Here is a 24,468-nt window from a genome sequence, read left to right as displayed (position 1 = left end):
TCACCTGAAGTGTTGGAGTCGTGATGGCCTCCTTGTTGTCCTCCGAAGCGACCCTTCCGGAACTGACCCCTCCCTTTACGGGAGGGATAGAAGTTAGAACGGGTGGTAAAGCCGGAATCTTGTCCACCTCCACCGTGGGACTGAAATCCTCATTGAGAATTCTGCTGGGCTCCTCGGCCGAACGAACGTCCCCTAAGACGTCCGGCCTTTGCAAAAACCGGCCGAAACACCCGCCGCAGCGAGGCTTGGGCCTTGTCAAGGCCACTGAAAGTGGCCACAAAACTAGAAATCTCTTTGAGGAATGGCTGACCAAATAAGAGCCCCTGAGCAAAGGGACCGGCCTCCGAAGAGGAGAGCTCCGCCAGCCTGGGATCCAGGCGAAGAAGGATGGAGCGGCGTCGTCCGCATGAAAGCGCACAATTAGCATTGCCCAATTGACAAATGGCCCTCTGAGCCCATTCAATGAGTTAATCCGGATTTACAAGAGCTGAAGACTCCTTAGCAAGAACACCCAAATCCAAAATTTTTGTGAGTGGGCCCAATAAATCCAATAATTTATCCTGGCAGGAGCGCCAAGATCTGTCCAAACCTTTTTTGGGGTCTCTGGCATATTTCTTAAGGTAGGTGACCATGGTAGGGTCAACCTCCGGGGTTTCGGCTAAGTGGTCCGCCATATCTGGACGGGGACACTCAGATCTCATGCGGGCCCGGACATCCTTATCAAAAGGCTGGCGAATGTGTGATTGCACATAATCCGCCACCGCTGGAGATGGCAACCAAGAAGAAGAGTGGGGATGCATAATGTCAGATGGTTCAAATGTGAGAATGGGAGGATTGGAAGGAGCGTCTACGAAATGCTCCTTGCGAGCTTTTTTACGAGGAGGTGGTTCAAACTCTGAAGAGGAGGAATGCGCATCGTCAGCATCAGGATCATGGAGGGATGAATACGAGGTCCCAGCCGACCCCTTAGTAGAGGCCGTGTCCGAAGACAGTGATTTAGCCAACCTCTGAAAATCAGACCTATGAGGGTTGACAGGGGACTTTGATGCAGGTGCAGGCGGTAACCAACCCTGTTGCTGTGCGTAAGGTGATAAATGACGCTTCAAAGGATTAATAGCGCGCACAAGCACCTTATTTGCAGAGTGTTACAACAAACAAATGATGGACGGAATGCTGACAATGCAGACATTCTCCCCCAGTCAAGAGATCTGGGTTAAATCCATCGTTATTTTGCCCACTACGCCACCCCAGTTTAGACATGGCCATATGCAAATCAGTCTTGACCCTGTGCCTCATGAGAACAGTCCAGCCCGAACTGCCAAGCCATGTCTTCCCTGGACCGGAATCAAGCATCCTAGGACCGGTTTCTGGCTATCAGCCGTCATCAGCCAGGATAGCTTGACTCCAGTGGCGTAGTGAGCACGGGTCCCACGTCTGGGAATACCCATCCCACTTAGGGCGAAAAGCGTTACAACAAACAAATGATGGACGGAATGCTGACAATGCAGACATTCTCCCCCAGTCAAGAGATCTGGGTGAAATCCATCGTTATTTTGCCCACTACGCCACCCCAGTTTAGACATGGCCATATGCAAATCAGTCTTGACCCTGTGCCTCATGGGAACAGTCCAGCCCGAACTGCCAAGCCAGGTCTTCCCTGGACCGGAATCAAGCATCCTAGGACCGGTTTCTGGCTATCAGCCGTCATCAGCCAGGATAGCTTGACTCCAGTGGCGTAGTGAGCACGGGTCCCACGTCTGGGAATACCCATCCCACTTAGGGCGAAAAGCGTTACAACAAACAAATGATGGACGGAATGCTGACAATGCAGACATTCTCCCCCAGTCAAGAGATCTGGGTTAAATCCATCGTTATTTTGCCCACTACGCCACCCCAGTTTAGACATGGCCATATGCAAATCAGTCTTCACCCTGTGCCTCATGGGAACAGTCCAGCCCGAACTGCCAAGCCATGTCTTCCCTGGACCGGAATCAAGCATCCTAGGACCGGTTTCTGGCTATCAGCCGTCATCAGCCAGGATAGCTTGACTCCAGTGGCGTAGTGAGCACGGGTCCCACGTCTGGGAATACCCATCTCACTTAGGGCGAAAAGCGTTACAACAAACAAATGATGGACGGAATGCTGACAATGCAGACATTCTCTCCCAATCAAGAGATCTGGGTTAAATCCATTGTTATTTTGCCCACTACGCCACCCCAGTTTAGACATGGCCATATGCAAATCAGTCTTCACCCTGTGCCTCATGGGAACAGTCCAGCCCGAACTGCCAAGCCATGTCTTCCCTGGACCGGAATCAAGCATCCTAGGACCGGTTTCTGGCTATCAGCCGTCATCAGCCAGGATAGCTTGACTCCAGTGGCGTAGAGAGCACGGGTCCCACGTCTGGGAATACCCATCCCACTTAGGGCGAAAAGCGTTACAACAAACAAATTATGGACGGAATGCTGACAATGCAGACATTCTCCCCCAGTCAAGAGATCTGGGTTAAATCCATCGTTATTTTGCCCACTACACCACCCCAGTTTAGACATGGCCATATGCAAATCAGTCTTGACCCTGTGCCTCATGGGAACAGTCCAGCCCGAACTGCCAAGCCATGTCTTCCCTGGACCGGAATCAAGCATCCTCGGACCGGTTTCTGGCTATCAGCCGTCATCAGCCAGGATAGCTTGACTCCAGTGGCGTAGTGAGCACGGGTCCCACGTCTGGGAATACCCATCCAACTTAGGGCGAAAAGCGTTACAACAAACAAATGATGGACGGAATGCTGACAATGCAGACATTCTCCCCCAGTCAAGAGATCTGGGTTAAATCCATCGTTATTTTGCCCACTACGCCACCCCAGTTTAGACATGGCCATATGCAAATCAGTCTTGACCCTGTGCCTCATGGGAACAGTCCAGCCCGAACTGCCAAGCCAGGTCTTCCCTGGACCGGAATCAAGCATCCTAGGACCGGTTTCTGGCTATCAGCCGTCATCAGCCAGGATAGCTTGACTCCAGTGGCGTAGTGAGCACGGGTCCCACGTCTGGAAATACCCATCCCACTTAGGGCGAAAAGCGTTACAACAAACAAATGATGGACGGAATGCTGACAATGCAGACATTCTCCCCCAGTCATGAGATCTTGGTTAAATCCATTGTTATTTTGCCCACTACGCCACCCCAGTTTAGACATGGACATATGCAAATCAGTCTTGACCCTGTGCCTCATGGGAACAGTCCAGCCCGAACTGCCAAGCCATGTCTTCCCTGGACCGGAATCAAGCATCCTAGGACCGGTTTCTGGCTATCAGCCGTCATCAGCCAGGATAGCTTGACTCCAGTGGCGCAGTGAGCACGGGTCCCACGTCTGGGAATACCCATCCCACTTAGGGCGAAAAGCGTTACAACAAACAAATGATGGACGGAATGCTGACAATGCAGACATTCTCCCCCAGTCAAGAGATCTGGGTTAAATCCATCGTTATTTTGCCCACTACGCCACCCCAGTTTAGACATGGCCATATGCAAATCAGTCTTGACCCTGTGCCTCATGGGAACAGTCCAGCCCGAACTGCCAAGCCATGTCTTCCCTGGACCGGAATCAAGCATCCTAGGACCGGTTTCTGGCTAATTTAACCCAGATCTCTTGACTGGGGGAGAATGTCTGCATTGTCTGCATTCCGTCCATCAATTGTTTGTTGTAACGCTTTTCGCCCTAAGTGGGATGGGTATTCCCAGACGTGGGACCCGTGCTCACTACGCCACTGGAGTCAAGCTATCCTGGCTGATGACGGCTGATAGCCAGAAACCGGTCCTAGGATGCTTGATTCCGGTCCAGGGAAGACACGGCTTGGCAGTTCGGGCTGGACTGTTCCCATGAGGCACAGGGTCAAGACTGATTTGCATATGGCCATGTCTAAACTGGGGTGGCGTAGTGGGCAAAAGAACGATGGATTTAACCCAGATCTCTTGACTGGGGGAGAATGTCTGCATTGTCAGCATTCCGTCCATCAATTGTTTGTTGTAACGCTTTTCGCCCTAAGTGGGATGGGTATTCCCAGACGTGGGACCCGTGCTCACTACGCCACTGGAGTCAAGCTATCCTGGCTGATGACGGCTGATAGCCAGAAACCGGTCCTAGGATGCTTGATTCCGGTCCAGGGAAGACATGGCTTGGCAGTTCGGGCTGGACTGTTCCCATGAGGCACAGAGTCAAGACTGATTTGCATATGGCCATGTCTAAACTGGGGTGGCGTAGTGGGCAAAAGAACGATGGATTTAACCCAGATCTCTTGACTGGGGGAGAATGTCTGCATTGTCAGCATTCCGTCCATCAATTGTTTGTTGTAACGCTTTTCGCCCTAAGTGGGATGGGTATTCCCAGACGTGGGACCCGTGCTCACTACGCCACTGGAGTCAAGCTATCCTGGCTGATGACGGCTGATAGCCAGAAACCGGTCCTAGGATGCTTGATTCCGGTCCAGGGAAGACACGGCTTGGCAGTTCGGGCTGGACTGTTCCCATGAGGCACAGGGTCAAGACTGATTTGCATATGGCCATGTCTAAACTGGGGTGGCGTAGTGGGCAAAAGAACGATGGATTTAACCCAGATCTCTTGACTGGGGGAGAATGTCTGCATTGTCAGCATTCCGTCCATCAATTGTTTGTTGTAACGCTTTTCGCCCTAAGTGGGATGGGTATTCCCAGACGTGGGACCCGTGCTCACTACGCCACTGGAGTCAAGCTATCCTGGCTGATGACGGCTGATAGCCAGAAACCGGTCCTAGGATGCTTGATTCCGGTCCAGGGAAGACATGGCTTGGCAGTTCGGGCTGGACTGTTCCCATGAGGCACAGAGTCAAGACTGATTTGCATATGGCCATGTCTAAACTGGGGTGGCGTAGTGGGCAAAAGAACGATGGATTTAACCCAGATCTCTTGACTGGGGGAGAATGTCTGCATTGTCAGCATTCCGTCCATCAATTGTTTGTTGTAACGCTTTTCGCCCTAAGTGGGATGGGTATTCCCAGACGTGGGACCCGTGCTCACTACGCCACTGGAGTCAAGCTATCCTGGCTGATGACGGCTGATAGCCAGAAACCGGTCCTAGGATGCTTGATTCCGGTCCAGGGAAGACATGGCTTGGCAGTTCGGGCTGGACTGTTCCCATGAGGCACAGGGTCAAGACTGATTTGCATATGGCCATGTCTAAACTGGGGTGGCGTAGTGGGCAAAAGAACGATGGATTTAACCCAGATCTCTTGACTGGGGGAGAATGCCTGCATTGTCAGCATTCCGTCCATCAATTGTTTGTTGTAACGCTTATTTACAGAGTGTTGCACCCCTTGATCGAGCACCTCCACCAAATCATGCTCCAAAGAGCCAGAAGGATCCTCCTCATAATAATAGTAGTCCTCTTCATAGTATTCCTCCATCTTGACACAGAGTGTAACAATATTCAATGCCCACAGGAATGAAGAAAATCAATAGTGGCCAAGGGCACAATGCAGGGGGAGTGAAAAAACCCCACAGCAAGCCAAAGTGTAGATTAGGAATCTGAACACTCAATCAAATAAGTTCAAATGAGGAGGGAAGGCTTGCTGTCAGAAAAAACTAGCACTCTAGGCAATGCCTATGCGAATTTATACAGCCCAAACGTTTTGAAAATCAAATGGGGCAAATACTCAGGCTGTGGGCTCTGGGCGCGAAGCGACCGGTCTGACAGGCGAGAAACACCTGATTCGAACAACAAATATGGACGCAGCGCATGCGCGGTCATTACCGCCTGGTATTTCAGAAAAACGGAGCACTCGCAGCGTTAGCGCGAGCCTCCAAGCCCCTGTTTCCCTCTCCACAAACAAAGACGCGGGCGCGAAGCGCCCGACTCCGGGAGGTGAACCACACGCTCCCCGCACGGAAAACACAAGCGCGGCGAGCGGTAATGGAAAAAACAATGCGCGCCTTCAAATTGTAACCATGGCGATGTAAACAGAAATATGTAGAACGCTACAAAACATTGAAACCCTGAAACAATATGCTACAAATATCAAGCAAGTATACAAAGTCACAGCAAATGTATAGAAAAGAAAGAAGCACTTAACTGGCTGCGGAGCAGCAAAGAAAGAGGATGTTGTACTTGCCATATTACCTTTTATACTGTGGACTCTATGGTTATATACGTCATGCCCTAGTGTTTATGGGTATTGTAGTTTTTTTCATTACATATACTGTGTTTTTATTGGCTGCTGAGCATTTCTAGTAAAGAAATGAGAAAGCATAATCGGAGCCTCCTGTCCTGACATAGAATATAATCTCCCAAAAGCTATCTATGAAGAGTATGCGTGCAGGGTCGTCTTAACGTCAGCCTCATTCTCCTCAAAAGAAAATGGGTGAACACTGCTTTGTATATTTTATACTATTGCCACATTTATATACCCTTATCGTTCCCTATTTGGATGAGTCGAACTGTCGAAGCGCTTGCTTACACTATGTCATATATGTCATATCTCAAATAGAACAAAGTTTCAGACAAATAATTACTATAAACAATAGTGAAGAAAACTGCATGCCTATTGGTCTAAATCACTTTATGCCACCCTTATTTCTCATTCTTCCATTAATCCCCACCTCAGCAAGATTTGGAGTAATTTTGGGTACTGGGTAATGCTACTAATTTAAAGGTGAACGGCGTTAACGATTACCCTTTCAGCAAAATACGGAGTGCAACCCCAGCAGAGATTACTAGCCCTGTTCACTTGGATCCTATACAAATGTTGAAGAGTGTAGAATTCACTTCCCCTTTTCACAAACTTACAGTAAGAGGCGACCTCGAGCATTCCCGCACTTGCCATCTCTCCTGGACATGAACTTGAACTGCCTCAAGGCTTCACCAGCTGGCAGACGGACGGAAATATCATGGGCGATCTCAACGTGTCAAAACACGTACTGAAGTCGCCAATACGGCTAGACGCGTTAGGCACTAGACCGCACAGCGAATATGCAATAGCGCACTTGAAGAGGAACAACAATCGACTAAAGGCTACAATGGATAGGCGTGGTTGTTACATAGAATATGGCCTTAAATTCCCCAATAACTTTCACTGATTTGAAAGCTATTACCATTATGTAACTAGACCCGCCATGTTTGAGTTGCAATGTCTATCATTCAGAATACACCGCGCGTAACTCTGGCTGAGTATTTTTAAGTTTGTCTTAACTAAAACATTATATTGTATATATAGACGAGGAAGCTGTTTCATAGCGCTTTATAATGTGTGAAGTAACAAAGCAAATATAGAAATTTCAAATCCGCCTTGCACGCTTCACACACATTCATCAAAGTTTAGGGAAATCATTTTTTAAAACAAATATAATTTTAATTAATGGCTCAAGGTACTTGGCGGCTGTTTATGATTCGTATCTTACTATACGCGCTGTGCAATGGAAGCTGCTCAGGAAGTGACGTTCCAGTGGAACATCTACATAATCAAGCTGGAACGCGTCACCAAGGAAACAAAAGCGTTGCATGGAAACGGTTTCCAAAGAGAAGGTAACAAATGGGACTGGAGTGGTGTTCATTCCTTTCCCGTGTTCTCTGGACTGATGAGCCTAGGGACCAGCGAGGGCACTTAAGAGGAAAGCAGGAAAAGAGAAGCACAGTAGAGGGGAATCATTTCCACTAGCATTGACATTCACCGACTCGCTAAAATGACAGATTTTTGCCCCTCAGAGAATATCTATAACCTCATACCGCGAGAAGAGGGGGCAGTGCCAAAGGCGGTTAGGTATGTATTAAGAAGTGAGGTGTATGTATCATGAAAAAAGTCTTCCTTTCTTTGCATAGTTGTAATGTTGGATTCTCTCTTACCAACAATTTTCTCATAGAAATGTTGAAGGAAGTAGAAGATACATTTCTCTTAGAATTTCACATTAAAGCATGACATTTTGCAAAGGGCCATGTTTAAAATACACTTATCGGCATATAGCACCCTAAACCAAAACTCGGTTTCATTTTTAATTGTTGATCTGATCGCGATAACCATTCCTATTGCTCCTGGTTTTCGTAAATACATCTTTCTTATTACTTTTTACTAGAACAGCTTTGGCGCACCTCCACCAATGACTCAGCTTTCGCAAATAACTCGTCCTGAATATTAGGATTAGCTGTGTGCATGACGATTTGGTCCCAGGTGCGTAGCTACAGGGGGTGAGTTTGGGGCGTGAAATTCTCCAAATAAATGCTTTCTTGGCTTTGTAGTTTGGTCTGGAGGCCCTGAATCCGGTCTGCTATGTCAGTGTTGGGTTTTCTCGTTGTCATGAGTTCACTAAGAGGTTTTAGCTTGTTAATTTTTTGGATAAGGAACTTGAATATTTATTGTGTCCGGTTTACTAAAAAAGTAGCATATCTGCTCCCATACAAGTACTCCTTAAATGTGAAATTCACGACCATTGGCAGTAGTAGGTTTGAAAGCTGCCCCATTCTCAGATTTCTAAGTATACTATTAACACTTAAACAGCCAAAAGGCAATGGGACCAATGCTTGCATATAGTCAAACCATTGGCAATCAGTCAGGGTGTTATTCCAAACCATCATTTTTTCAGCCACAGTGTCACACTAGAGAGAGGGCCTGGTTTAGGGTTTGACAGACTAAGTAAAGACAGACCAGGTGGTGGAGCACTTTACATCTACCACCCTGCCTTTACATCACCCACCAAATTTAGACATTTCTGCAGTTCCCACAAATAACTCTATACATTGACAGGAACCGCAGTAATGGTGGTGGTTCCTGTCAATGTAGCAAAAGTTTGGCGGACTGTTCCATCAAACATGACGGCGAGCTGTCAAACCTTTCCAAAGATTTTTATTTTTGAAAAACAAACCACCAAAGCGGGAACTTTAAAAAAAAAAAATAATAATGCCTCCCCACAAAATGGGAAATTTCTCCCAGTGTGTGTGGGTCAGGTTTTCTGTTTTTTACTGTCTCCCATCACCGGGATAGACAGTACAAAAAAGCCATCTGATCATCCTTTCTAAATAGAGGAGATGGTCTGATGGCTTACCTCCGACAACCCTACTTCATTTGGCCATCAGAGGAACCTTTGCACCGATGGAGTACATTTTACTCCACCAATGCAAAACTTGCAGTCCGTCGACTCAAAACCGAGTGGGCAGACTTTGAGTTTTGCAGACAGGGTACTTTTTTGCTGTTGCAATGGAGTTCCTGTCAGCCAAACTCTAAATCAGCCCAGAGCCCAACTAATGCAAACCAGTACTGCTCCTCACGAATAGTTCATCCCAAACCTCGGTCATCTGACCCATTCACCTTTTGGCTTACTGCTTTTTTTAGTTGGTAAATTTGAGATTCACATCCTCTGAATTTCACTGACTAAGCTACGCCTCTGGTCCCTGACCTACCAGACATGCAAGGTACCAAATTAGCATGTCACAGACCACTTCTCCACTTCTTAGGGGCAACCACATCATCTTCAGTACTCTCTTCTTTACCCTGTTTTCTAGGGGAAAAGTTATGATGATTAATTGCTACTAATACATTAGGGGAGAAACACGTATCCAAGTTTGTAAAAACATTCCCTTCCCTGGTTGTCTTTTCTCCTTTTCAATACAGTTAAACCCTTGTAGTTCACTAGGACCCAGGCAGTGCAAAAATATGTTTTCTTCTTTTCCGGATTTAACTCCGCATCCTCAAATGTAGATATATCATTTTTTTATGCTCCCTTCATTCTTCCCACTTCATTATCAGTTCTCCGTCAGTGGTAGGAATGCCTGTGGTGGAGTAAGGTTCCACATGTCCACTACTAAAATGGCAAAATCCCTTGCCACAGCTAGTTAGAAGAAATCTGAACAAAGGATTATCAGCCACAGACTAGTCACTGCCACTAACGCTGTCCCAAAATTGTAAATTTCTGTACTTTGTGCTTGAATGATCCTTGTAAGGCGCACAATAGTCGTGACAAATCTCTCATAGTCGAAACACTAAAACAAGCAAATACTGTTTTTGTAGTTTCGAAAGTTGTAGGATGACCATTAATGTGCCCGTGAATTGTGTCCTCAGTTAGTCATATGGGTCCGCTGTACCCGGGCTCTACTTTTCACCAAATTCTAGCACTGAGTACATGCAGCAAAGTATTTCCAATTATTCTTTTTATCACAGCCCTGGCACACACAGCAGATGTGTAGCAACTCTCCAGCAATGGTCTTCACAGCAAGCCAGAATTAGAAACTGAGAGGACAGTCTATGATGGCCTCATAGGGCAACTAAAAAGGAAAGCAAAGCACAATATAACACCCCTTCACTCCTAAATCCTCTAGACTATCCATTGTAACCCTTCCCTCTGTACTAATGGTCACACATTTTGTAACCCTTCCTTTCAGATTTTTTTGCACCAAGGGTTTTCACTGTATAAACCTTCTAAAAAGATACATACATACATTGGCATGAAAAGAATGAATCAAAACAGCGTTATTATTATTAGGTAGACAAATGTGGACAAAGAAAATTACATTTAGACCATCAGGTATTCCTATACATCATGTGGGCTCTTCCTAACCCTCTAGCTAAAACTGAAAACTGACTCACTGAGGCAGTTAATTTTCTTTGAAACATAACAAAAACTACCAAAACACAAATGTTATGGAAATATGGAGCACTCTATAAGAACATTTAAAAAATGCTGTAATATAGTTGAATGAAATTATACATTTATAATCTATCCTGTTCCGTTACGCTCTCTAGAATTGAAATTAAAAGCTTGAAGGATGCCATACTATTTAGATTTCTTGCAGCATAGAATTCTTGATTATGATGTACCTGTGATGATGCTAGTGGAAAAGGATGTGTGAGGAAGTTCTAAGAGAAGTCAGTCAGCAAGCTGGTACTTGCTGCAAGATACCTGCGTAGATTATTACACTTATTAAGACCATCTCATTTAAATTAGTACACAATTGAATAAAATAATGTTATATGGATTACTAGATGGATATCCGCTATGTCTTGCAATATGAAAAGTATTTGTTACGCAGAGGGGCATTCAAGGTTCCTACATTAGAAAGGCCCTACAGAGAGCAATACACATGAGAGAATTACTAGACAGACTCCCCAAGAGTGAAAAAATGATTACGTGTAAGCCAGATTCTTGCAAATGTTTGTGATGTGACGACCTTTCACTCGACACAAATTGTAACAGTTGTATTGAATAAACATATTAGAGAAGAAATGTATACATTGACTATAAATACAACAATATATTAGGTGAGTCGAGGTTTCTGTCACAGACAGGTTCTTTCTTTTGTCCCCAGCAGTACTTTGGCTACTCTTCCTTTGCTTCATTTGTGGCAAGTAGGCAGATCAGAAGGAGATCAAACCTAGGGACTCCAGCCATGACCAAGGCCAAAATCCCACTGACTTCACTTGGGGTTAAGCACTGTCCAGTCTTTCTCTTCTGGAGGTGAACCCAAAATCAGTCAGAGGAAGGCTTTCTATCCACTACCACTGTTGATCACAGAGCACTAAGAATACCCGGAGACTTGCAGAAGCCCACAGTTAACTACAAGTGAGGCAACTAGGGGAGAGGATGTAGCCTTACGGCTAGAGCGGGCGATCTCGAAGCTGGGGAACCGGGTTGGAGTCTCGGCAACGACGCTCAACATCCTGTGATTCTGGGCAAATCACTTAATCTCCCCATGCCTAACAAAAATGAATGTCTTCTTCTGTAACGAAACTGGTGCTCATGTAAAGCACTCTGATACCCGATGCCTCGGGTCTAGTTCACACTATATAAAACTATTTTTTTAAAAAACTGCCAATTTCTTAAATCATGTTCCTCATTCAGCATCTCCAAAAGGTATGGCAGACACATATTCTGTTAATGCTCATAGGAGATATGCTGCATTCGAGGAGAGGAGGAGCGTTTACTCCTATTAATGTTATTGTCATCAGGAAAGTGAATGGATTCCACCCAAGATTAGATCTCTATGACCTGCACCCGTTTCACTCACTTGAGAAGTTTGAAATGCTAACATTGGCTAACTTTGGTCTGTGAGAACAACTGGTTGTGTACAATGGACCTGCAAAACACTTTCATATCCATATACATCAAGACAATTAGAACCATATTCAGTTTACTAAAGGAGATCAGCATTATTTACATTAGAAGCTCCTCATTTATCTTAACACAGCATTGTGAGCATTCTGCAAACTACAACCAACCAGTGACAGTTGTGAACGCCTGATTATAAATGTTTTCATTACCTTACATCGTCCACTCTTGTCTTGGCCCACTGGATGATTTTATCTATTTATAATCTTCTTATTGAGTTCTAACAAAGGTACAATGATATTATAAAATGTTGTCATAATAATATACAAAAAGGGAAAAAAGGAAGTACATGATTAGTAATGGAACTGAGCCTAGGAAAAACAAGCATCTGCAATGCAATAGGTCTCGCATTTACGCAAGTTTGACGTATTGGAATTGTAAATGACAATGTCTTTTATTTATGCTTTGGTTTTTAAAACTTAAATAAAAGGCATTGTCATTTACAATGCCAATAGCATAAAATCTCGCAAATGCGAGATCTATTGCATTCCAAATGCCTGAAGGCATCGCTGAGTTAACCCCTTCTGTCTCCCATGGCTCCTGTAGAGCTCCCTGTTTGCTACGAGTTAAATAAACAAGCCGGTGGTCACAACTGTGCACGAGAGACCCTCCTGCCCTCCTGCAGTAAGAGTAAGAGTCTGATTACAGACTAAAGAAGACATACTGTGTAACAACCAAAGTAAAAGGGGAAGTCCTCATGGGAGGTCACAAATGAAGACAAGGCGGTACAAAGGAGGGACTAACAAGCCTAATAACAAATCAGAAGCCAGCATTTAAGAAAGACTATGACACAAGCCCATGACAAATATGGGCAGCGAGTTGGCGGGGCTTCAAGTACATACTCCAATACAGCATGGCTCACAAAGCAGCGCATAGGCTGCCCAGGCTCGACCTAAAAATGACAAAAATAAAAACATGGCAATGATGGGTACAACAAACTTTAGCTAGAGTCAACCCCAACTTGGCACACACCAGGCCAAGGCACAGCCCCTTAAGTTGCAGTTGGGGAACCAGGAAGTGGCCCATCATGCCACGAGCTGGGCCCCTGCTCAGAGAAGGGAGCTGAGCTCAAGACAGAGCCTGAGGCCTCTTTCCATTACCAATCGGCTGTAGAATATATTCCTAGTATGGACCCCATATAGCTCTAGGTCTCGCTCTAGGAGCCTGTAATGATGTATATGTTTCAACCTGTTTATTACAGAATGTAGCATCCTGCAACCAGTCTCCGAGCATGGGAACAGTACCCTTCAGCCATGTCCTGTAAACCCTGCAACTGGCAAGCACTAGAAGTAGGGCAATCAGTTTCCTCTTTGGGCAGGAGTTATCGACAGCATAGACAGGGAATAGTTGTTGTTTCCCCAATCGCGTGAGCAACCTCTGATCAAAAAGCAATTGGGGGAGAAGCCCAAGTCAGGTGCATGAAATCAATAGAGTCAATGGAGCACCATGGACGTTCAGGAGTCCAGGATGTATCCATCTGATGTAATCAGAGCGTGCTGTAATGCACATGATTACTAACATTAAAATAGATTAATCAATGCCTTTAATTAAGAGAAAACCGTTTTATCTGCTGACAACAGTAACTCCATATCTTCTTAGATGGGGGCAGCCGCAGGTCAGACTCCCATTGCTCCCTAACAGTGTTTGAGGTGGCAGGATGTAGGCACTCAGTCCTTGTACATATTCCCGAGACCCAGCCCCATGTGGTTGTGGAAAGATACATCTGTGTGAGTGGGGTGAACTTTGGTAGCTCTAGAGGGAAACCACTCTAATATGTTGCAGCAGCGTAACGTAGGCAAAAAGGTCAAGGTGATTGATGTCGCCTAATGCCCAAAATTGGTCAAGTGTAAGGAAAAGGCCATCTTGGTTTAGTATAGGGAAAAGTTGTCCAACTGTGGTTATGCCCAATCGTGACCATATAGTGCATGATGATTTATCCAGTGTGGGGCGTAGGCAGGGTTTACAGAGACTGGCTTTGCTGAGGAATGTCCAGTGTTCACATCACCCAATTAGTACACCAAACTGTTTTCATATATTTACCGGGTCTTGGCTTTTAATGGCTAGTGCCATAACTAGTCTGTCCAGCTCTAATGGGTATCTCTCGATTAGGAGATGTAGAGAGAGGCATTTCAGGCTCATCCATTATATAGTATAATGTGTCTGTGCTGCAAGAACGTGAAGCTCAGGGCAGTGGCGTAACAAAAATTGAGGGGGCCCCCCGCCATCCGGAGCTCTCAGGCCTGAGTACTGTGCTGAGGGGGGCTCCTGCAGCTCGACCCCCCCCCCCCCCCCCGCACCGCAGGGGCTGCGGGGACCGGTGTTATGCCCCTGGCTCAGGGTCTGGGAAAGCAACCCCATATGCCTGTGCGACTCTCAGCCAGCTCACTCAAGGAAGCCTAGCATCCCAGGTGAATCACATGTTAAGGGGTCGAAGCTAAGTAAACATTTGTTTTCCAGGGGAATATGAAGAGGTATAAGAATGTAGCGAGAACACTCATCCACCTAGAGCGAGCCTGCCGGCAAGGCTGAGGGAGAAAATAGTCCAACGTTCAACTTGCCTCAAGAGTTGCTTCATAACTGGGTCATAATTGTCCCGGAGAATCGCATCAGTAGCTGTATTGATTTTTATACCAAGATATTGTACCGAGTCTTCCCTGCATGTTAGTGGAAAATCTAAAGTGATTTGCAGAGTGTCTACAGTAAGAGGGTAGATGTCAGATTTTTACCAATTGGCGCGCAGACCTGCGTATTCTCAGAAATAAATAATATTCTGAATCATCAGGCTAAGTTTTCCCCCCTGATCCCTCACAAATTGTGCTTTGTTGTCTGTGTAGAGAGATAATAGAAACCTGTGCGTCAGGAAAATGTAGTCCCTTTGTATGTGCTTCTCGCAGAGTCTGGAATACTGGGGTTCTATAGCCAGGGCAAACAGCAATGGATGCAGGGAACAGCACTGTCGCGTATGCCTGCCCACCGTAAACATCGAAGTCACATATCCATTAACTCCAACCCTGACTGTGGGGCCAGTGTACGGTGATTTAGCTAAGCCATTTGGGCAGGTCCTGGATGAGTCTGGCTGCAGCGTTCTGTATGGTCTGGAGTCTTCTGAGGATTTTCTGAGAGGGAACATACCGGGTTATTGAAAACACTAATGGATAAGGCATAGTTTCTTGGGCAGGCTTTGAAGTGTTTTAGAGGACCCATGGAAAAGGAAGGCTAATGTGACAAATAAGGACATATATTTAGAGACATAATGCTAGTTAGAAAGACTGGAATGGGTCACTATAGGCTGTTGTCACCCATTCTGTTATTTATTAGGAAATCCTATTGCATTCAGCAAGCTGGAAGCAGAGCTGTACTCCATCAAGACCTACTATGCAGGGAGTGGAGTTTGGGCGCTTTGAATAGAGCCCAGGGCTTTTCTTAGAGCCACAGTACTTAGAAAGTGCTGTGTTTGTCTTGAAACGAGGGCACAGTGCCCTCCAGCAGCCTATTGGCACGGAAAGTTCTATTTTCAGGCATCAGTGGTAGAAGGGCACTGGGCCGAGCACAGCCATCGAATCAAAAAGTACAAAGCTGGCATTGTTTTAACTCACTAAAACACATACACATGCAGTAACACTTAATTCCAGGATAGGAATTTGTTGCACTACCACACAAGAATGTTAAAAAGCGAAAATAAGTCATGTGCAGTCTTATTCAGTGTTTTGCGGGCGGCCTGCTATTCTGCAACAACAACCAAGGCCATTGCTTGCGACTGCCCCGGTGGAGGACAGTCCACCATGTTTACAGATCCCATCTGCCTGGGGGAGATCTCCACGCCTTCACTGGTTTCGGTGGTGGGGCAAATGCACTGAAAACACAGAAGAATGCTCAGCTGACACCGGTTTTTGTTACCAAGGGCATTCATTGTTTGTTTTTCGGATACAGGCTCCCAAGGCGGAAGTTTGTTTCCTAAAAACAAATAGACAAAAATTTATGGACCTAATACAAAAAGTTTTCTCTGAGTATGCCTTGCATGTTGGACGGAGGCAAGAAATACCAGTGGCAGTGGCCCCACAGTAAATAGGCCAGGGATATCTGTCATGTGACCTGGAAGCCCTATGTAGGGTAGAAACATCTGTAGCACCACAGCTAGAAACCCAGCTGTTTACCTGACTCTAGAGGAAGGGGTGGGGGTTCTGGGGGGAGGGCTGCAAGTTTGGCGGAATGGAAGCTCTGCCAAATATTGAATGAGGCTTATCATTAATCTGGTTTAAAAATGTAAGTTCATATTTGTCTTGTACTCCCATTTAATTTGTATTTTCTTTTTCTTAAGGTATACATCAACATTCAGGGGACAAGTAAAGCAGGAGGCTCAGAAAAACAAATGCCCAAACAAAACAATGGGACCACCGAAGGTGGAAGCACCCTGCCCTAAAGACTTTCTTCAAAAACATTCAAAAGAAATAAAACTACAAGAAAGTAAGTGCAGGACAGTTTCGCTCTTGGGGCTGTTTGCTTAGGAGAGTACAGCACAGGTGACCTGTTTCAGAGCTTTGTACGTGTTGTTCAGTTTTTAACAAGCTAACAATGAGAACCCATAAATTATCTTAACGTAGTAGTGGTGATCGCATTTATGGGGAACGCCAGTCCTGGGGATCCTAATCCATGCCAGATACCGGGGATATCCACGTAAAGAAACATACACTCAAATAGACTAACTGGAACCTATTTACATGAACAGTTGTTATCCTGAAAATTTGCCATGGCTCTATCTGGTCTAGGAACGTTTGAGCTCGCACTAGAAACTGCAGTGTTGTGTTATCATCTCTACAAATTTTCAGAATATCACAAGAAATTGCCTTTAAGTTTATTATTACGAGAACATGCTAAAACGTGATTTCCAGGAAAAGCAAAATAAATATATACTGAATAAAAATGATCGCTGTCAGCAGTAGAATTCTTGCGTCTTGAGCCACTTTGACCATCTAGTTCTGTAGTCCTCCTAGAGTGGGGTGCAACTGGAAAATGGGAAACAAGTGGTGCTTTTAATTCTTTGTTTGGGTGTTTTCCAGTGACAGCTGCACAGATTTAAAATATATTGTTACCTAAATATCATTAGTACAACTGTTCCTCTTCCACAGGCTTGAATATTCAAATTAAATAAATTCTAAGCCAAGAAAGTGGTTTCACGAGTTGAGTGCTGACTGCTTACTTAAGGTATTCTCCGAATGCCACAGGTTTGAACCTATCAATGCCAACTTAGTCATTCATCCTTCCAAGTTTGATAAATGGTGTACCTTTAAATAGGGTAATAGTAACATATTCTATTAGTATCAATTAGAAATGGCAAAGGGGCAATATTAAGACTGTCACTATTTATGTGGTAACGATTAAAAGGTGACTGGTGTGCAGTTTTTGATAAATAAGTTGCTTTTAAGTATGTTGACTGAGTTGTCATTTAAAACATTGTTATCAAACTGAATTTTCCATTAAAAAAATCAAGCTCATAACCTGTAGATATTCTTAAAAAGGGTACTGCAGACCTGCCGTCCTTATAATTATTTCCACAAGGTGATCTTACAGAGGGAAGAGAGGAGAGGAGTTGGCTTAACGGCTAGGGCGGTTCGAGTCTCTGCAATGACGCTGAACATCCTGTGATTCTGAGAAAATCACTTAATCTCCCCCTGCCTAACACAAATGAATGTGTCCTCATGTAACGCAACTGGTGCTCATGTAAAGCGCGCTGATACCCGATACCTTTTGGTCAAGTTTGCGCTATATAAAACTCCGTAAAAAAAAAAAAGGTAGGACTTTGACAGGGCTTTGGAACCTCATGCTGCATGAGCAGCCCACTAGGAAAATCTAGTGCTTTTGCATGATGCATAAGGTTGCACTTACCCTTTCCAAAAGAAAAGAAGCAAAACATCGGGGTCTGCTTCCATTATCCTGGGAAATTTGAAAAAGACTTCTCAGAAGATGACTAAAGAAATGCCAAGGCCCAGGTCAACCATATAGAAGTCACTTCAATATTTTGGGTTTTCTATTGATTGTTGGGGCAACATGATCTTAACATTAATTTCAATTAATGACATTTTCATCAATGTTTGTAGTTGCCTGACTTCAAATCCAATAATTGTTAACATTAAATTGTTGCAGGGATTCTGCTTATGCACAGAACTATGCACAGGAAACCAGGACCTCAGTGAATTGTGGTGTACCAAAAAACTCACCTCAGAACCCAGAACCCCTTATCCGACCAGCATCAGTGTCCCATTCGTTATCCGAGTTTTATCTCGGCGGTCCCAATGTATAGACAACCCAGAACAAGCGACTTAGGGTATTCTCAGGAATGGTGGGAATCAGAAATACCTGTTCGTAATTATTCTCATATCAGTCCACAACAGAATAAACAGAGACACGGTAAAGTTTGAAGAGTTTATTTTATAAACCTCGTGTCCTAAGATGCAGTACTTTGGCTAACATAAGCAGACAAATGATTAAGATCAAAACCATTAGCATAGTTACAATGCCATAGAAAATGAAAGGATTAATCATACTAAAATGACAGTGGATATCAGCCACCTTCCTTTCCCTAGTAAACTAATATTATTATTATCACTAATAAAAGGTCTCTAGGCTTGAATGGGGAACCCCATACCGTAAAGATCAGCTTAGTGGGATCACATCACAGGATCAGCTAGACTCTGCTCATGGGAATGCTCTTCCTCCGAATGTAATGCAAAGCATGCAACACGGCAATATTAAAAGCACCTGACTTTCAGGTATTTGCAGCTGCGTGCGTGTTATGGCTAAATAGTGGGCCGATCAACCTGAACCCAACAACATGCACCGTCTAGCGACCCAGACTGTTTCTTTACACAATGTTCAGACCAAGGTCGCTGCTCACTGTTTGGGATGTGAACAACAGACAGTTCTCATGTGAAGTAAAGTCGAGCAAGCATTTCTCAATTAATAACATGTGACTACAGTGTCGTGTGCAAAAGCAGCAAAAGCGGCAAGATGGCTTTCTAACATCTAATGCGGTTGTGCTAACTTAGCATTGTACGTATATAGATAGCAATCTTCACTACAAAATCTCATTGGTGAACATTGTTCATAGTTCTGTATTTTCACTGAAGTGCAAGGCAACACTTTAAACATGCACTTTAGTTGATGGCATTTTCATTATTTTTGGTTTCCATTACTTTTTAATGTATTCGTTTTTGCTTTATGTTTATAGGTTTTATTTTAATCAAATTCTTTGTGGTCATTGAATTTCTTTATTTGGTATTGTAATACTTGGTTTGCATATGCTCAACACCCCGTGCACGTCCTTTCAGTATTTTCTTGTTCCTCAGGCCAAGTTACCAAAGATGAACGATATTTCTACTTCCTAAAATCTTTTTATCCATGTAGACTGCCAAATTGGTCAGGTTTCTTGCAATATGTTATCTGTATATGTTTACTTCTTTCACTGAAAAAAAAAAAGATTAAAATTGAGTTAGACGTAAAGAAGGTAGTGAGATTTTAACTTACGTTAAAAAAACTGTTAGAAATTCACTGGATTAGCTCTACTGTTTAAAAAAACATAAAACCAGGAAAACTTGCCAGTCATCAGTGTAGTAATGTGTGAGGTCTTAAGCAGAGCATCACAGTGGTGCAAGTCATACTTATGTTAGCCTTCCATGTTGAGGGATAAGAACCCACACCCCAAATTTGAAAAAACAATGTTTTTTGTCCCGCCGGGCTCTCATTGGAGTTCTACAGGAGTGCCATGGAACTAGAAGGTGGGGTGGGACCACTCTGGGTCAAAGCCGCAGTGAACCCGAAGAAGTTTTGGGGGATTTTTGACCTCCAAGCCTAGGGGTTCAGAATATTTATCCCCACCCTGGCTCCTTATGTTCTTTTGTTTTTGATGACTCGGAGACCGAGTCACCGAGTCCTAAAATGGCTGACTAAATTTTTCTTCATGTTACTGCCGCCAATCATAGTGCCTGGTCCCCGGGGACCTATCAGTCACATTGTGCGTTTTGACATTTTTCCCCGCAGAAATTATGAACCTTAATTTCTCTAATACAACTAAACAGAATTACACCAAATCACAAAAAGCATGTTTTCTGAAATATCTGTTGTAATTCAGCCATTTTTTCGGTATCATTGTCTCAATAAATCAATCAGTTGGTATTTGTAGAGCGCAGCTAATCACCCGCTAGGGTATCCAGGCACTAGGATGCTGGGTTCAGTCGAAAAGCAGGTTCTTGAGTTTCTTCCTGAAGTCCACGAGAGAGAGTGATGATCTGAGGTGGAGGGGAAGGCTGCTCCAGAACTTGGCAGCGAGGTAGGAGAGTGACCGCTTCCACTGTAACTGCGACGGATGCGAGGTGTCTTTGCAAGGGACATGGAGCGGAGGTCTCTGAGGTGTTGGAGGAAATTCAGGTGGTGGTTGATGTATGCTGGTCCTTGGTTGTGAAGGGCTTTGTAGGCGTGTAGTAGCTTCTTGCATTGGCATCTTTCCTAGATGGGGAGCCAGTGGAGGTTCCTGAGGTGGGAGGGGGGGGGAGGGGGTGATGTGGGTCCGTCTGGGTAGGTTGAGGATGAGTCTGGCTGCTGAGTTCTGTATCGTCTGGACTGTCTTCATGAGTTGGGTGGTGTTTCCTGTGTACAGTGCGTTGCTGTAGTTCAGCCAGATGGTAACTAGGACTTGAGTGACAGTTTTTCTTGTACCAATGGGGAACCATTTGGAGATCTTTCAGAGCATATAGGATGTGGAAGCAGGTGGCGGAGACTGCGTTGATCTGTAATTTCATGGTGAGTTTGCTGTCCAGGATGATGCCAAGGTTGCGGGCGTGGTCTGTCGACGTGGGAGTGGGTCCAAGTTCGGCGGGCCACGAGGTGTTATTCCACAGAGAGGCGTTGTTCCCAAAGATCAGCAGTTTGGTATTGTCAGTGTTGAGTTTCAGACATATGGTCTTCATCCAGTCGACGATGTTAGTCATGCAGTCGTGGAAGTTGGTCTTGTGATTGAGGGGTCTGCTGAGAGCGAGAGGATGACCTGGGTGCTGTCGGAGTAGGACATGATGTTGAAATTGTGGGTTCTGATGATGTAGGCCAGGGGCGTTATGTACGTGTTGAAGAGGGTGGGGCTGAGGGATGAACCTTGAAGAACACTGCCGATGGTGCTCTTTGGAGGGGAAAGGTGGTAGGCGGATTCTCTGGGTTTGTCCTGTGAGGAAGGATGAGATCCATCTGAGGCTGTCTGCCTGGATCCCAATGTGGTGAAGTCCTGTCAAATGTTTCCTAATGGAAAAAAGCATAGGGAAAAGTGATTTGTGACCCCACCTCCCCGATTTCTCAGCCCCTGCTTTATGGAACACCTGAAACTTCTCAGGAAGGAGGTGAGGTGGATGACCTGTTGTTTGGAAAGTTTTGTCAAGATTCGTCAAATGGCACCATAGTTAATAGCAAAACAGAAAACGCTCTTCCTATGAAAACTCTGACTCAAGTAGAACTACATAATGGTAACTGCCACTGTATAATATTATGTCTATATATATTTATTCATGATAACCTGCTGTGAATTGCTGCAAATCTTCTGAGTACTGCCTCTGAATGAACATCAAGCCCACCCAGAAGCATGCAAAGGTGGAAGAAGGGTTAACAGAAACAGTGGAGCCTTGCATGCAAAGAAGGTAATGAGGGTCCAAGTGACAGAGTAGACATGTGTGGGGAAACCCGATGCAAATGACACCATTGATGTATTGCTCAGGCTGAGCTGTCAGAAGCCAGCAACAGTAAAAATGCTAAAAGGAAGAATTGACTTAGGAGAGCAGGTGAAAGCTATTGGGCAGCCGGATGCCACTTGAGAGCTACTGTCAAAAAGCTATAGAAGCAAACTAATGCTATCCACTGAGACACTCTGGAAAAACATGCCCTGAGTACGGCCCCCTTTGCACTTCACCGCCCCCATGGGAAAAATATATAAAGTTTGCTCTGAGGCAAAGAATCAGAACTCAAAGATCAATTACTGTCTACACAAGTGAACCCACCAGCACTGAGGCCTGAGACAGCGACAGAAGCCCAGTCTCGCCACACTCCTCCCAGGCTCTTCATATTCTGAGATCAGACGTCTAGTCTTGTTTTAGAACCAACTGCTGTAGGACCATAACCAAGCATTGTGGTACTTGCCTGCCTAGATTGGACTTAAGTCTTCCTACAAAGCAGGCAGAGAGGAAATGTCCCATAACTTATAGAAGCTCACACAGGGAAGGAAGGTACCGAACGAAACATCCTGAGGGATAACACAGAGGATCACGGGTCACCCTTTCACGCACATGATAAAGAGAAAACAGGGAGACTGAAAAGCAAAGCGAAGCCACTGATGAGCAAATGACGAAGGAAACTTCCTACAAATTGCTGAAAATGGTATGTGAGATGTTCGTTATGTACTTCTCCTAACTGTACATTCAGAGGTCAGCGCGAACGCAAAAGATGAGGTAAATTGTGTAATGATGACGTCCATGACGTAACAAGGCTTATATCTATGTTACAAATTCTTTTTGGCGCATGGAATAACTTTCCTAAATGAATAACAATGTTGAAATATTTTTAGCTCTTTCCTAGTAACATACTATTGCTGCTTCTGCACTTGTTTTTTGTTACCTCGTCTTATTAAAAAGCCTTGCAAGTGTTTTTTTTTAAGGAACATCAATTGATTTTTGCACTAGTTCTAACCAAGTGTTACCTGTCCTACTAGACTTTCCCGTCGGGAGCACTTCAGGGCTGATCCAGCCAGCAAAGTGCATATATTATATTTTCAGGTATTAGCCAAGCGTAAAGGTCATTGACCACTATTTTATAAATACATTTTGTAGAACATGCTGCAAGAAAAAGCACGCGAACAATCCTATTTTACACAAATTTGCTCCCAGTGCGTGACCTTGAGGCTGTTGGGCCCTAGAAAGATAAACTGAAGATAAGACCATTTCTATTGAAAATGTAATTAATTTCGAATAGAATTTTGTTTTAAGGCAATATGATTTAGATAGGGCAGGCAAACATACTGAGCTGTCTATGAGTACTTGAACAGTAGGTTATTTTATTAACCAAATTAATCGTATTCAGTTTAGCGACATAAGAAGGATGAAAGGTTCAGTCTGCCCCGTCAGTTTTTGAAATTCTCATAGACGCTTGGTCAGTTAGCTATTTTGACATGGCTGTTTAAAAGACTTTCTATAACACAGTTTTCAGTTATGCCTATCGGACTAATCTTTAGATGTCATGGACTCATATGATTTTAGCCTAAAGGTGCGGAAATAGCTCCATCTAGTGAGAGAAAGGCAAGGCTTGATATATACCTGGGGTATTATCAAATAAATCAAGGTAAGTCCTACATGATTTTCGGTGAGGGAGCAGATGTGATTTTTCTTATATGCAAGAACTTAATAAACATATTTCACAATCATATATAGAACCAACACACGTTTGTTAAAAATATAAACACTTGTTTTCCTAATAAACTTCCTTCTTGACCTTAAAAAATATATATAAGCATTCGTAAAATAGCTCTGTACATGCCTGGGAGGCAGAAAGTATACACCCTGTGAGGCAGACTGAGAATCAGCAGACATGAGTGTGTCAATAGAGGTTAATGTTCCCGAACTCAAGGGGATTTAGCTTGAAAAACCACGTCATAATGCATGCAACCTTAGCAATATTCATTAGTAGTGAAGAGTGCAATTATAGAACCATCCATGATTTAAAAAAAAGTAAAATATGTTAGATCCTGCCAATAAACTATCTTAATTAAGAAAAAGACTGTAGTCTGTAGACTTTCAAAGAGTTCAACACAGAGGTGCAACCGCTAACATAAAGCTTATAAAGATTTATGTGAAACAAGGTACTGAGTTTTTTAAAGTATCTTTTGAATGTTTAACATGGATTTTGAAGCTTAAAAGATTTGTAAACCAGCATGTGATTGCAGTCGTAAAATGTTGTCATGTGGACAGGTTTATTGCTGCCTCAGGCACCTTTTGACCTCTCCCACTCGAGCGAGAACAACCTTTAATGCAGGAAGAGCCTGCTGAAGGAATGCAGTCATAGCAAGCAGTGAGTGCACAGTGCAATGCCAATCAGCTCACTGGCTGTCATTTGCATATTTAAATGAAGTCTGAAATGTCACCCTCCCCAGATCTGAAGAGGATCTCTCAACCGGAGAGGAGTAAAGGGAAATTTGAACCTTTCTAATATCCTGTGACATTGATTTGTCTCACACAAAGAGAAATATATTTGATTGAATTTGATTAACAAATTAATTGGCAACTGATATTAAAAGCGCTCTCAGACCACATGTGTATCTTGCTAG

At 44.2% G+C, this 24,468-nt stretch overlaps 2 protein-coding genes across 2 annotated transcripts in view; one reads left to right on the top strand and one right to left on the bottom strand.

Annotated features, from left to right (window-relative positions):
* Positions 1–7,062, bottom strand: part of THNSL1 (threonine synthase like 1) — a 53,772-nt gene extending 46,710 nt beyond the window's left edge. The window contains exon 1 of the mRNA XM_085631695.1: positions 6,820–7,062. Coding sequence (XP_085487821.1) covers positions 6,820–6,856 — 37 coding nt within the window. The 5' untranslated portion in view covers positions 6,857–7,062. The remainder of the gene's footprint in view (positions 1–6,819) is intronic.
* Positions 7,063–7,549: 487 nt separating this feature from the next.
* Positions 7,550–24,468, top strand: part of ENKUR (enkurin, TRPC channel interacting protein) — a 56,023-nt gene continuing 39,104 nt past the window's right edge. Inside the window, exons 1-2 of the mRNA XM_085631694.1 lie at positions 7,550–7,789; positions 16,441–16,586. Of these exons, the coding sequence (XP_085487820.1) occupies positions 7,713–7,789; positions 16,441–16,586 (223 nt within the window). The 5' untranslated portion in view covers positions 7,550–7,712. The remainder of the gene's footprint in view (positions 7,790–16,440; positions 16,587–24,468) is intronic.

The sequence above is a fragment of the Triturus cristatus genome, chromosome 10, assembly GCF_964204655.1.
Source record: "Triturus cristatus chromosome 10, aTriCri1.1, whole genome shotgun sequence".
NCBI classification, from domain to species: domain Eukaryota; kingdom Metazoa; phylum Chordata; class Amphibia; order Caudata; family Salamandridae; genus Triturus; species Triturus cristatus.
This window is presented reverse-complemented; position numbering and strand designations above follow the sequence as displayed.